This window comes from Miscanthus floridulus, chromosome 5 (genome assembly GCF_019320115.1).
Source record: "Miscanthus floridulus cultivar M001 chromosome 5, ASM1932011v1, whole genome shotgun sequence".
Classification (NCBI taxonomy): Eukaryota; Viridiplantae; Streptophyta; class Magnoliopsida; order Poales; family Poaceae; genus Miscanthus; species Miscanthus floridulus.
In genome coordinates, this window is record NC_089584.1 from 101,370,015 (window position 1) to 101,384,689 (window position 14,675).

Consider the following 14,675-nt stretch of genomic DNA (forward strand, 5'->3'; position numbering starts at 1 on the left):
CTTCCGGCTTGCTGCGTGTGTCCTCGGCACGGGATGAAAATTCTGTGTCGACACACGTTTTTGGCACGCTCGGTGGGACACCACAATCGTCATGGCAGTTCACAACAACGACGACATCCTTATGCTACATTATGAAGATCTACCTGATGGGGATAAGGGTATCATCAGCAAAGCTGTGGAAGAGTTTTAGAACAAATGTTTGTTGTCCTACACCAAAACACGTGACAACACAATTGTTCAAAAATTTTTACTACCAAGAGTTCTATTACACGGGCAGACGGACACAAATGAAGTTGAAGACAGACATTTCTTTAAAGAGATTGTGGACAAATCTATTCGTGATGTCATGTCGAGCCATAACGAAGCTTTCGTGGACATATTCCATAACGCCTTGAAAGAGACGATTCATGTATTTCCAGTTGGTCAAGGCGGACTAGCTTATTACAACATTCCAGATCCGTCGACCTAGGGAACCAATCAAGTTGGTACCAGCCAACAAGAAGCAGCACCGGCTGGTAGTGGTGATGTCTAGATAGTTCATGGTTCATCTGAACAAACTTAAGGAACTACTGCAAATCAAACATAGTACCATCCTGAACCACCAGTACAGCATGTGCAATAGTCGACGGGACAAAGTTGTAACCAGGTGATCAATTTTGACACATCAGGCCACATACCGTCGTCGGCTCAAAAAATAGCACCGTCGGTTCAAAAGATCCATAGAGATATAGATCCTTATATCTATAATTAGAGACTTCAAGCAGCAAGCCAGCAAAGGACTCAGCAGATTGAGATTTCATAAGGGTATCACTATGGCATAGATTATAACACCCTCCACATGATGCCAAATCCAGGATATCAAGGCACGCAGGATTTTAATTCACAGATGGGTCAGCAGGTACAGAGGAATCCAAATCCACAAGCTGATGAGTTATTACTGAGGGTAACTGAGATGATGAAGAATCAGTTCGGTCTGAAGCCAAAAGGGCTGACCTTTTCGTACAAACGTCCATATCCAGAATGGTATGATTTGGTCGCTCTTCCAACAAATTATAGGCTCCCAGAATTCACTAAGTTCACTAGCCAAGACAGTACAAGCACGATAGAACATGTCAGTCGGTATCTTACACAATTAAGCGAAGCGTCAGTTGAAGATGCCCATCGAGTTCATTTCTTCTCTCTGTCCTTATCAGGGCCAGCCTTCATTTGGTTTTCATCATTGTCAGTCAATTTCATTGCCAATTAGGCTAATCTAGAGAAGAAGTTTCATACATATTTTTATACTGGGACTGAAGAAAAGAAGATTACCGATCTGACAACCATAAGATAGAAGACTAATGAATCAGGCACTGAATTTCTTTAGAGGTTTCGAGAGACCAGGAACTTGTGCTTCTGCTTAAACTTGGCCGATGATCAACTAGCTGCTTTGGCTATTCAAGAAATGCTGCCGATGTGGAAAGAAAAGCTGCTGGGACAAGAATTTGACAACTTGGAACAATTGGCTTAACGAGTAGCAACGCTTAATAGCCAATTTCAGAGTATGCACAGAGATACCCGGTTCCAAAAGAGTACCTCAGTAGCCGAAGCTTATGATCCATACTCAGTTGATGATAGCTATAAAGATGAAGAAGAAGAGGTTGCTGTAGCTGAATGGAATTGGGGTAAGAAGACAGTGATGGTGCCAAATCCTTGGGGAAGAGGAGTCGAGGAGAGCTATGACTTTGATGTCACCAAATCAGATAAACTCTTCGATTTCTTGCTGGAGAAAGGGAAGATCAAGTTGCTCGATGGTCATGTCATGTTGCCCCCTGATCAGTTGAAGAATAAGAAGTTCTGCAAGTTCCATAATGCTACTTCTCATTCCACTAATGAATGCAGAATCTTTAGGTAGCATATACAGAGAGTTATTCAGCAGGGGAGGCTCAAATTTGATACGCCTTAGAAAATGAAAGTTGATGATAATCCTTTCTCAGGAGATCAAAACATAGTTGATGCTGGGCTATTCAAAGGAAAAACGAAGGTCCTAACATCAACCAAATCAAAAGAAGCTGGAATAGTCGATCCTAAGATGCAAATATCAGCTGACGAGTACAGAAAAATTAGGAGACGTCGTGCCGAGCAAAAGAGCCGATACTAGCAGGGGAAGACGTTAAGAGCAGAGACGACAAAGTCGCGGGTCACATCTTGGATTTTGTTGAATAAATGGCAGCGGCAGAAGGAAAAGGATTATCAGAGTTGGTTAAAAGATCAAGCGTACTAGCATCAATTGAAGCAAGAAAGGTATGAAAGGGAACAAGCCGAATTATATTGGAATTGTCCTTTCTTCAGACATTGCTGGAATGAAGGTTTGAAGTTGTCTAGGATGCAGCAATCAATATCGGTAGTATAGGCATTATCAAACCAACCACCGGTCTATCCATGCTCAAGATGCATATCATCATAATAACATGGATCGACGCTTAAAAAAATAAAAGTGTTCATGATCGGCTTAGAAAAAGGGTCATTGATCAGGACTGGGCTGATCATGAAGAAGAAGGCACTAAAAGAAGATATGTGTGGCAGAAAAGCTAGTGGTGCCCAGGAGGTTTAACAAGAAATCAAAAGAGAAGGGTGCAACGCCTAAGGAATAAAGAGATGGAACAGGCTCAGGTATCTGATAAAACTTAAGTGTCGTATCAAGCAAATAGCCTATAGAAATCAACCATCGGCCAATATCCAGATGGTTTTTCTGTTGCCATCAGAGTTCAGAGTCAATGGTGAAAACCAACAGCCGATCCAAGCAGGCGGCTTTGAAAATTTGTATTAATGGATAATCCAATAGATGATACAGATAGGAAACTAGGACATGGCTTCACGTTGGCCGATGAATTAGAAGAACTAAATATTGGTCCTGGAGATAGACCTAGGCCGACGTACGCGAGTGCTAAGTTGGATCCAGAGTATAAGCGGGAATTAATTGACTTATTAAAGGAATTTAAAGATTGCTTTGCTTGAGAATACTATGAGATGCCTGGTTTAGATCAGTCAATTGTTGAATATCGGCTGCCAATCAAACCTAGATATCGGCCGCTTAAACAAGCTCTGAGGAGATTCAACCCGAACGTGCTTGATGATATCAAAAAGGAGACTGAAAGATTACTAGAAGCAAAATTTATCTGACCATGCTGATATGCAGAGTGGATATCGAATGGTGTCCCTATATACAAGAAGAATGGAAAATTGATAGTTTGCATTGATTTCAGGGATCCAAATAAAGCCACACCTATGGACGGTTATCCAATGTCGATAGCTGATATGTTAGTAGATGCAACAGCCAGGCATAAGGTTATTAGCTTCATGGATAGTAATGCAGGATACAACCAAATTTTCATGGCTGAAGAAGACATAGCAAAAACCGTTTTCAGGTGCCCCGGCGCAATCGGTCTATTCGAGTGGGTTGTAATGACCTTTGGACTAAAGAATACCAGTGCGACTTATCAAAGGGCGATAAATTACATTTTCCATAAGTTGATCGGCAAAATTGTTGAAATCTACATCGATGATGTGATGATAAAATCCAAAGGATATAAAGAACACCTGGCTAATTTGCGTGAGACTCTGGAATGCACGAGGAAGCATGGTTTGAAGATGAATCCTAATAAGTATGCTTTTGAAGTATCAGCCAGACAATTTTTAGGATTCATGGTCCACGAAAGGGGAATCAAAGTTGGTCAGAAAAGCGCGAAAGCCATTGATGAAGCAGTTCCCCCGACTACCAAAACAGAGTTGCAATCTCTGCTTGGTAAGATTAATTTCATTAGAAGATTCATTTCAAATTTGTCGGAGAGGATCCTGCCGTTTTCTCCCTTGTTGAAGTTGAAGAATGATCAAGAATTCAAGTGGGGTAATATACAACAAAAAGCGTTCGAAGAAATAAAAGAATATATGAAGTGTCCACCTATGCTGGTCCCTCCTCAGCAAGGTAAGCCATTTAAGTTGTACATATCGGCTGATGACAAGACAATTAGATCGGCCCTGATGCAAGAATTTGAAGGAAAAGAGAGAGTTGTTTTCTATCTAAGTAGAAGACTACTGGATCCGAAAATAAGATATTCTCCCACCGAAAAATTATGCTTGTGTCTACATTTCTCTTGCACTAAATTACGACACTACTTATTATCGGCCGAGTGTACAGTTGTTTCCAAGGCTGATGTGGTTAAGCACATGTTATCAATGCCAATACTGAATGGAAGAGTGGGAAAGTTGATTCTTGCGTTATCGGAATTCGACTTGAAGTACGAATCGGCTAAAGCAGTCAAAGGACAAGTAATGGCCGATTTTATCACCCAACATCACAAGCCAAGCATTAGTTATGTAGAGCCGATACCGTGGACGCTGTTCTTTGATGGGTCATCATGCAAGCAGGGTGGTGGCATTGGTATTGTTATTATTTCACCTTTGCACTCAAGGGATTTCTTCATATCGAGTGTTTCAAGAAGTCTTGAGTAGTGAAACCTAAGTGATGATTGGAGAGTTGAAATAGCCGCTTACCTTAGAGATCCGTCTCGGAAAGTTACCAGGAAGCTAAGGTATAAATCGGCTAAGTATGTTTTGTTAGATGATCAATTATATTATAAATCGGTCGATGGGGTATTGCTCAAGTGCTTGAACCAAGAAGAAGCTAAGGTGTTGATGGGTGAGGTGCATGAAGGGATATGTGGAGCTCATCAATCGGCTTATAAGATGAAATGGATTATTCGTAGAACTAGATATTTCTGGCCAACGATACTGGAAGATTATTTTGAATATTACAAGGGGTGTCAGGACTGTCAACGTTTTGGTAATGTTCAGAGATCGCCCGCATCGACCATGAATCCAATAATCAAACCATGGCCGTTTCGGGGTTGGGAAATTGATTTAATTGGCCAGATTTTTCCGCCTTCAAGCAAAGGACATAAGTTCATATTGGTAGCAACAGACTACTTCACTAAATGGGTTGAGGCAATTCCTTTAAAAACGGTAACCTCAAAGAACACGATTGCTTTTTTTTAGGGAACACATTGTGTATCATTTTGGGATTCCTCAAACGATAACTACCGATCAAGGGACAATGTTCACATCAGAAGAGTTCGGGGGTTTTGCTGCCAGTATCGGGATTAAGCTATTGAATTCCTCCCCTTACTATGCCCAGGCTAATGGTCAAGTAGAGGCGTCCAACCAGATTATGATTAAGCTGATCAAGAAAAAGATCGAGGAATAGCCAAGGAAGTGGCATTCGACGCTAAATGAAGCACTATGGGCATATAGGATGGCTTGCCATGGATCAATTAAAACGTCACCTTACGAACTTGTGTATGGCCATAATGTCGTTCTTCCTTAGGAAGTTTAGACTAGATCGAGGCAGACAATTTGGAAGACTTGAGTTGCCTTCGACTGTGTGCTCTTGAGAATATCGAAGCCAATAAACTGAGGGTTGCGAAATATTATAATAAAAAGGTCAAGATTAAGCAATTCTTCAAAGGAGACTTGGTCTGGAAAGTGAAATTGCCGATCGGATCAAAGGACAGTAAATTCGGCAAATGATCACCTAACTGGGAAGGACCATATCGGATCAAACGTTGTGCGCCTGGTAATGCTTATATTTTGGAAACATTAAAAGGAGAGGAAGAATTTGACCGAGCAATCAACAGGAAATATTTAAAGAAATATTATCCTAGCGTTTGGATCAATACTTGATAAAGATATGTTTGGTTAATAGCTTTAATAGCCGATATTAAAAAGATATCGCCTCTAGTGCAAAAGATGAACCCAAAGGAGTAAAAGCCGATACGACATGTATCGCCTATAGAAGTAAAGCAAACACAAACAAAATGATGGGTATGAAGCACGAAACAATGGGAAACCACTCAAGGTGAGGAAGTTATTTGCTAAACATCACCTATTACAAGCTACGGGCCAGAAAACACTTTGCCTACTATATCGTCGGCCAGAGTATTGAAAGCTACAGAGTCGGCGGCGTTCATAAAATCTTCAACCAAGCGCTCATGTTCCCCAGGATGCACTGCATCTGGAAAACCATGAGGAAGAAGCCGGAGATTATGGCCCGAACGGGCTTGTGCAGCAGCCAACGCCATGGCGGCGCCGTGACGAACGCCATGAAGGGCGACCTCCCTGACACGATTCGGGATGTCATACAAGCAAACCACCGGAACGGCGCCCCTAGCATTAACAAATCCCGCTGCATGATCCGCGGTTGATCGAAGACTCTCCAACTGAGCAGTTAGATCTAAAATATTCAAGGAAAGAGTGATCAGAAATCTTGAGGGTAAAATCAAGAAGAAACAGAGAAATAATGGCAGACATCTCACCCATGATTCTAGCTTCAGCCCTGGCCAACCTTTCCCTCACCAGGCCAACCTCGGGGGGAGATCGGTCTTCAATCGTGGCCAAAGCTGATTCCGCTAGGGAGAGGCAGTTGGCTAGATGCTGGTCGGTCCAATCGATGGAGGCCAGCAGATCATCATTACTAATCTGTTGCCTCAGGTGATGAGGAAGCTGGCGGCGGATTGGTGCCAAAGATGACCCCGAGGGCTGGGCGGAATTGACCCTTCGATCCGAGGCCGCGGCCATAGCCCGTATATATAGCCCGAGAAAGCAAGAAGCTAGGTTTCGATGGAGGTGTGAAATTGAAATCGGAAAACGGAAACGGATCAACACTCTGGAAATTCAGGGGGCGGATAACGAAGAGATAATGGACTCGAATTTATTACTTCCTCAGATTACAAAATATCGTGGGGTGGATACATTGACTAGAGATTAACCCACCAGAACTTTTTTGGATTGAAGGGAGTCCAGATTTCCACAAGACCGACACTCATTGTGAACCAAGTCGCATCGGCCCATCAATAAATTATACTAGAAAAGAAGAAAGTTCGCCCACCTAACATATGCTCAACAGATTTCTCGATAAATTGAGGAACTTTGGGAAAGAAGCCTAAGGCTGTCCCGATGGGCGTTTGAAGGAGCAACAAGGGAAAGATGATCACACCTTCTAGCTCTTGCAAACACTAGAACAGCCTTGTGAGCATAGAGAGAAGACTCAAGTGATATCACAAGAATTCTTCTAACCACAATGGTTGGTCTTCTTGCCCAACGAGGTGTTAGAATAAGCGATACAATTGCCCTATGCACAAGAATTCTTCTAGCCGCTTGAAATCTTCATAAAATAGACCATGGAGGGTCCAGCGGAACTGGGAGCACTCGAGGGAGCAGATGGAAGAAAAGCATGGCTGAATTGTTGAGTTGCTCTCGCCAAGGTCGGATAGGCATTTATAGCCGGCCTGGAAAGATGAATCCAAGTGCCCATGAAGCAGTGACACTCTTGTAAAAAGTTTTGAGGCATAGGCTCATGGGTGGACGCAGGCAATGACAAACAGCGGACCCAGATCAAGGTTCTCTACCTATGACTGTGGACCAATCAGGAATACAGACATGATAATTTTGGAATAAAATTACTTTTATCGCAAAATTGGGGGGCATGTGTTTACACCAAAATTTAGAAGAAGATGTTATAGGGACCTGAAAGCTCCCAAGATCATGTCACCATGGAATCAATTACGTGCAGATCGGGACCAGCTGATTCAGATGCAGAAAATGAAATCGGCTTTCCATAGATAGCGCTAGTAGATAACAACAGAGGCTATGTTCGGCGCTAGGACGAAGCATGCCGGACTCTACAATAAGGGAAAGATTAGAGTCCAAGTTATCTTAAATTAGAAATGTTTTTTCTAGGGTCAAAAATTGTAATAAGTCGTGCTTAGACAGGAGTCATGCACACCAAACCCCGGCTATTGTAAAAAAGAATCAATCAATCCAAATACAAGTCAATTACTTTTTTTTTGGCTCTGGCCACCCCTTAGGAGTAGGAGTAGAGTAGATCGGCCTTATATCTTATTTGAAATAACAATAGACTCTGCCCGATTGAGATTGATCTAGATCGGCCTTATATCTTATTTGACCCATCGTTTGCTAACCTAAAACTGATCCAATCTACATTTTAAACGATGAGTTATGTCTTATCGGTTGTTTTACATCAATCTTGATCGTGCATAATGTGCGGTTAAGGCATGTTGCGTCTTGAGTAGATCTATTGGCTAGAGAGAACCGTTCCACGACCCGTTATCACGGCCTGTGTGATTCTACCTCACACCCTACTGTTAGCACCGTGAAGTGAGGATCGATATTTAGTAGATCTATTCCTGGTAAGGCATGACTTTAACTGTGCGTTATGTCTGAATCGGCTGTTTTAGCCAATATCGAGCGCTTTCACGAACAGTTCACATCACGAGACCATTGAAGTAAAGATAGGTTGAAAAATATGTTAGCCCCATGATCTTATTATTGTATTACGGCCTGCATGATTCTGCCTCATGCCCCACTGATATTAGTAATGAGTTAGGGTCGTCGAGTCTATTGTTATTTCTACGGCCTGCATAATTCTGCCCCATGCCCCACTGGTCATGATGATAGATGAGATCTAACATGTTCATTAGATTTATCTTTATTAAATGGTTAAGTGGTGTAGAATTGTTTCTTTATATAAAAAGGGGTTCGATTAATTATAATCATTGGCTCAGCACAAACCGATCATTGTTGACATTTTATTGCCATTGATTAATATATATTCGATTAATGATATTTATCCTGAATGATAACCGATTCTTCTTGCACAACCCCATGAGCTCTAATTGATTTATTCTCATGAATAAACTAAAATCGACTTAGATCTCCTTTCATATCGGCTCTCATAGCCGCACATTCGGGACTGTCTGACAACACCGGCAAGTTCCGCCCTTAATTACTGATGAACTTTCTCTGCTTGTCAATTGCATGATCAAATTGACTGGCACGTCTCGGGGGGGTCGCGCAGGATCGACCACCCCTGCGCTGAAGCTAGGCGGATCTGCTCCATCGAGCGGACCCTTCAGGCTTGCTGCGTGTGTCCTCGATACAGGACGAAAATTCTGCGTCGACAGGTTCATCGGAGTCATGCGATCTGACTCGGATGTTTTCTTCTGAAATAACAAAAGCCATTACAGATGAGCTATCCCAATCGACGAGCCAATATCTGCGAGAGTGAGTCAGTGAGACCATGACACCCTTTGCTTAGCTGCCTTTTCACTTATCCAATCACGTTTCCTCTAGTTGCTTTGTCTCTGGCCCTTTGCAAGTCTAGGATTGGTCTCCATGGCCATCCAAGCACGTGCGCATATGAGACTCTCAGGCTCAGCGTTACCATTCTTAGCTCAATACACTGCATTTGCGCGCTACAGATGGCTTTCGTCAACGATGCTTCGTCGACTGAATTGTGGGCTGTGTTGCTCGTGCCTATAATTTAGGGTACATCTCTCCCTGTCATAGCATGTCATGTAGAGTTTACACATGGGCCATGGGCATGGCGACGCAGAGGCGTGCCGCCATGCTAAGCATAATAAAGTACGAGGACGACAATAAGGATGACGAGGAGAATAATCCGTCAAGGCGAAAATTCCAGTTTCTGAACCTTCTCGCCACCGGCACAGCAGGATCCGGGAAGGTCAAGCCAACAGTCCAACTGCGATTCTAGAGCCGCTGGTTGGAACAAGGTTAGGAATGCAACTTGCCATTTTGCATATGCAGAGACAGACTGACAGTTAGAAACGTGGATGACCATGCAGGGCGAGGAACATCAATAAGCCTATCGCATTGCATTTGCACGCCAACAAGTGACAGCCGCACGAATACAGCAACAAACCAAGAAAAAGGGGCTGGCCTCCACATCAGTATACCGTGTACAAAAAAACCATGGTCACTAACTATCGTACAATTGGATAGAAAAACAGAGTTGGACAGTTGGAACATTAGTGTACATTGCGAAAAATGAAAAGAATGCCTGCTCGGCATCACTGGAAAAGTATGCCGCAATCAATAAGCAATAAGCAAAATCTGGAAGGGACAAGGATGATGACTAACTACTAGCATGCACATCCGCTTCTCTGCTCAGTCTCAGGGACAGGATCCGCAACACTCTGGAAGTAACTGAAGAGCAAAAAAGAAGAAGGGTGTAAATAACTAAACTGGGAAATTAGCAGTAAGTAGCAGCAGGGAGCTGTTTCATCTTTCTGAAATAATGGAATGGAATATAGTGAAAACATGTGTGAAAGCATTTACTAATAGACACAAATCATCACAGATTAAACCAAGTACAAAGCATTAGCCTACTACAAAGTTTACCTGTTATAAGCATCTATTGTTTTTCAGATATGTGAAGAGTAATGACATTAATTACTAGCCAAAAAAAGGGGCGTACCCAGTGCAAAGAGCTCCCGCTCTGTGCAGGGTCTTGGGAAGGGTGTAAGTGGCAAGCCTTGCCCTCGACTGTGCAATGCGAGGAGACCGCGACTCGAACCCGGGACCTTCCGGTCACAGGCGGTAAGACTCTATCGCTTGCACCAGGCCCGCCCTTCATTAATTACTAGCCAAAGTAGTTTTTTATTCCTTCATCGAAAGCAAATAGATATCTATGATAATATTATCATCAGAGAAGAAACCAGTAGGGTCATGGACTAGTAGTTACTCAAAATGGTTACATATTCATAGTGGTAGAGGTAGCTTCTTTTAGCGTACATGTGCATCATTATGACCTTTCCTTTTGAACAGAAGTTTTTCAACATCGATAACATAGCAAGATATTGCTAAGACATTATCAAAGGTTTGCCATGCAAATCAAGAACCTTATTTATTAACAAATAAAAGCCTGTAACAGTTATTAGAAACTGGGAAAAAAACATAAAACCACATTAAATAGTACATCCAAATCATGCATATAAAGATTACAGAATATCTAAAAATTAGCTAAAGAAAAGTCATTCTACAAATAATAGGTCAGAGATTAAAGAAAAGTAGCAATCACCATAACGGAGTTAAAAATGCTGCCCAACATACGAACATATAACATATTCAATCAAGAAAAAACTAACAAGTTCAGTTAAAAAGAATATGGTCAAACAAGTGCAACAAGAGTATGGGCAGGTTAGGTAACAAGGGCTGGGAAGGTTTACCCTAAGCAGTGAATGAGCTGCCTTCCATACAATACAACAAACAGAAGATGATGAAATTTAGTTTACTCACATGTCCTGATCACGTTCATGCTCTAGAGCAAGCTTGGCAACAGTCAGGAAAGCGTTGTCAACATTGTAGTCCTCTTTTGCAGAAGTTTCAAAATAAGGGATATTGCCTTTAGAAGCACACCACTCCATTGCTTTCTTATCAGAAACCTATGCGGAAACATTTAATCAGGTAGGGGCATATCAAGAGACGAGAGTTGCAATGAGCCAATCACCACATTATAACAATACTAACCACTCTGCTTTTTCCACCATCTACATCAATCTTGTTACCGAGTAAGATGAAGGGGAAAGTTTTAGGATCTGATGGACTAGCCTGAAAAGAAATAAGGATGACTATGTCAAGCAATGTTGTCAAGATACTACAAGCCGTTATAAGAGATACAGATGCTACAGTATTAACAGATTAGTATATTACAACAAAATCGATCACCAGACAAAAATGCTAAAGCATAAGGCTGTTTACCAAATAGTCCATTCAACAAACACGACAAAAATGGATTAAAGGCCATTTGCATTATTTGTGTACACATAACTTTCTGAAAATTTCATGACAGACAACAAAGGTAATAAGTGCAAACAGTAGCTTTGTTATTACAGAATTACATGAATTGCACGCAAACTATATCGATCTGAATAAGCATGCAGAGTGTTATCAGTTGCGAATTTATCTAAGTTTCCTGTACTAATTGAACAGAATCAGTTTGGATCGTGCATTACAATTCTGGGTGGAAAATATTATATTCTGACTCAGCTGTGTTATTTCATCTTGCATTAATAAATTGCTGACTGGACATACACAACTCTTACAGAAAATAGAACATATCTGTACTAATATGGCATTAGACATTACAATCATTCCACCATAGTAATAATAACAGTTAGAGATTCAGACCTCAATAGTAACTTATCAACACTTCTGTTTTACATCAACACAACCACTCCAGCATTTATGTGTTTGCTAGTTATGAGCTAGAGTGGAAACCACTACCCCTTCCCCCTCCCTCCCTCCCTCCTGACTCGGAACTTAAGAAATTCTAAGAACCATTCAAATTTCTTTCCACGACAATTTTATATTGTAAACCGTGATCATACTTCCAGTCAGAACTTCAGAAGTGTTTATTACAAGCCCTAAATCCTAAAATAAACAAAAGCACTATCATAGTAGGGAACCTGTATAATTTTCACATGCCAGTTACAATCTTGGTTACTAGAAATAGTGAAATCCCTGTCCTCGATAATGGTTTGCTATTATTAGCAGGTTCAAGAAGAAACTAAACTGCCAAAGTAACATTAAGCGAAAATTATGTTTCTGCCTGAAGCCCTGAACACATCCTCGAAATCAAGTAAACAAAAGACATGGACAGGAAGGGGAGGAGCAAAGACTGGTGCTGTCAGGGCTGCAGCATCGGCCTTGCCAGTAGAATCCCTAAGAGAAATATAAGCCTAAAAATCAAAACTCAATCCATTTTCACTCAATCCAGCACCCCTTGTCTAGTCAAGCAACTCCTGTCCAGCTTGTCTGGCTCCACCACTATGGATAGAGCGTAACTATGTGATCTAGGCAAATCCAATTTTAGCCAAACATATCATTAGCTATTTCCTGTTCACATATACTTATTCAACACGACCGATGATAAACCCCTGATATGGCTTCTTGGCTTCATGCAGCTTACATGTGTTGAAAACATGGTAGATTGAGAACGGGCATATTGACACAGAAAAGATGACAGGATCAAACGATTTGAACATATGCTCCAGATTCAAAGTTCATAAAGCGGACATATTTGGTCACGGAAGCTGGCAAGGCTAAACTCAATATATTTCCATTCCAGATATCTATTAAAAAAAAGTGCAGATATGTGAGCATGCTCAAGCTTTACGAAATTATTGGCAGCATCATATCAAGCTGTCAGCTAGTAAAATGGTATCAATATGATAAATGATGAAATGCACTACAGTCGATACCTGTCTATTTTTTCTTTAAAATCAGTACAGTTGATATCTACAACCATGACTAAAATCACGACAATTTGTAAGATAATCATTCTTACTTGGTTGAGGAACTCATCATGCCATGTGTTGAGTGTATCGAATGACCTGTTAGAGTTGACGTCATAGACAAGCACACAACAATCCGCCCCTCTGTAGAATGCAACCCCAAGACTCTGGAATCTCTCCTGCCCCGCGGTGTCCCAGATCTAGCATCAAAGTAACATGATGACAACAACATGAACAACAGTCACTTCCTTCTCTTTGGAAGCTCAGCAACTCAGGTGGACGCTCACCTGCAACGTGACTAGCCTGTCTTCAATGAGAACCTCCTTTGTGACGAAATCTGCACCAATTGTAGCTTTGTACTGCTGACTGAACTTTTTGTGGACATATCTAGCTGAAAGTCAAGAATATCAAAGCACCCAAAGTACTAAAAGCACTCCAGCATTTCAGATAGATTATACATGTCAAGATACTTGATTCTTATTGCTTTTACATCATCTTAACTTTAATCCGCATACTGCAATAAGCACGATGTTCAAATGTACCAGAGCTTTCAGAACGAGATTCACAAAATCACGAGTCCCGCTCACGCACAGCACAACTGCACAAGGAATGAGAATGCAGGTAAACAGTTATTGACTGCAACTCTGCCAGTGTGAGCTCACGGTAATCCGAAATTCCATACCCCAAAATTAAAGAGATGCGTTCTTACAGCTCAACGGATGAAACTCATGTGTCTTCCGAGCACTATGGCGTAAGTTGATCCATGGGGCAAAACGCAATTCACACGAAATGGGGGACCGACTGCACGGACATGAAACGGGGCCTAATTACCAAACGCGACATATTGAGGGAATCAAGTCAAGGATACTGGTTCATCAGCGACGTCTTCCCGACCCTGCAGAGATCACACCGGACCAAATCAGACCAACGAGGACAGAGTGAAACACAGAGGTCGCAGCAACCGCGTCCAAATCGAACCGCCAAGCTTCCTGGAAATCACAACAGCGACCCGGGAATCCACATGCGGGAGGATCCGAGGGAGGGACGGGGAGCCGGGTTGGGGGAGGGGGGGAGGGAGCAATGGGCTGACCCGCTGTCGCCGAGGACGATGACCTTGAGGAGTGTCCGCCTCCGCGACGTCGACATGGCTGCTCGATCGCGATCGGCCCCTCTCGCCGCTCGTCGTCGTCTGGTCGCGACCCCGCGAGGCGCACGAGGAGTCTGGGGGGCAGCGAAAAGAAATCCAGAGAAGAGAAGCAGAGATGCAGAGTAGGGGAGGACGGAGGGAGGTGCTGGATGGATTTCTGATTTTTTTTTTAATTTGATTTGATCGATGTGATCCGGTTTTGGCCTTTAAATTTGAAGAAGGCGTGCGTGACGGTGACGTGAGGCGACGCGAAGTGACCGTGCAGTTTTGGGGTTGGGGAGAGCGGAGTAGAGGAGGACGGACCTGTTCGCTTTATGGTTCACGTGGCTTATAATCCACTGATATTATTTTGTTGTGAGAGAAAAATATTATATCATGATTGA

General features: G+C 42.3%; 1 protein-coding gene across 1 annotated transcript; it reads right to left on the bottom strand.

The window, feature by feature from the left end:
* Positions 1-9,803: 9,803 nt before the first annotated feature.
* LOC136452788 (ras-related protein Rab7-like) lies at positions 9,804-14,454 on the bottom strand. The gene is made up of 7 exons (XM_066453380.1): positions 14,236-14,454; positions 14,014-14,040; positions 13,433-13,532; positions 13,199-13,345; positions 11,380-11,460; positions 11,149-11,294; positions 9,804-10,056 (listed from the first exon to the last, which is right to left on the bottom strand). The coding sequence occupies exons 1-7, from the start codon at positions 14,289-14,291 to the stop codon at positions 9,993-9,995; spliced, it is 621 nt and encodes a 206-aa protein (XP_066309477.1). The 5' UTR covers positions 14,292-14,454; the 3' UTR covers positions 9,804-9,992.
* Positions 14,455-14,675: the final 221 nt, after the last annotated feature.

What these genes read in the sequence shown, in the direction of transcription:
- LOC136452788 (XM_066453380.1), bottom strand. Translation starts at nt 14,291, where the DNA reads ATGTCGACGTCGCGGAGGCGGACACTCCTCAAGGTCATCGTCCTCGGC. An exon ending in AAGACGTCGCTGATGAACCA is followed by an intron (nt 13,533 to 14,013) that starts GTATCCTTGACT and finishes ACTTTCAGCTAG; the next exon opens with ATATGTCCACAAAAAGTTCA. An exon ending in ATGGTGGAAAAAGCAGAGTG is followed by an intron (nt 11,295 to 11,379) that starts GTTAGTATTGTT and finishes GTTTCCGCATAG; the next exon opens with GTTTCTGATAAGAAAGCAAT.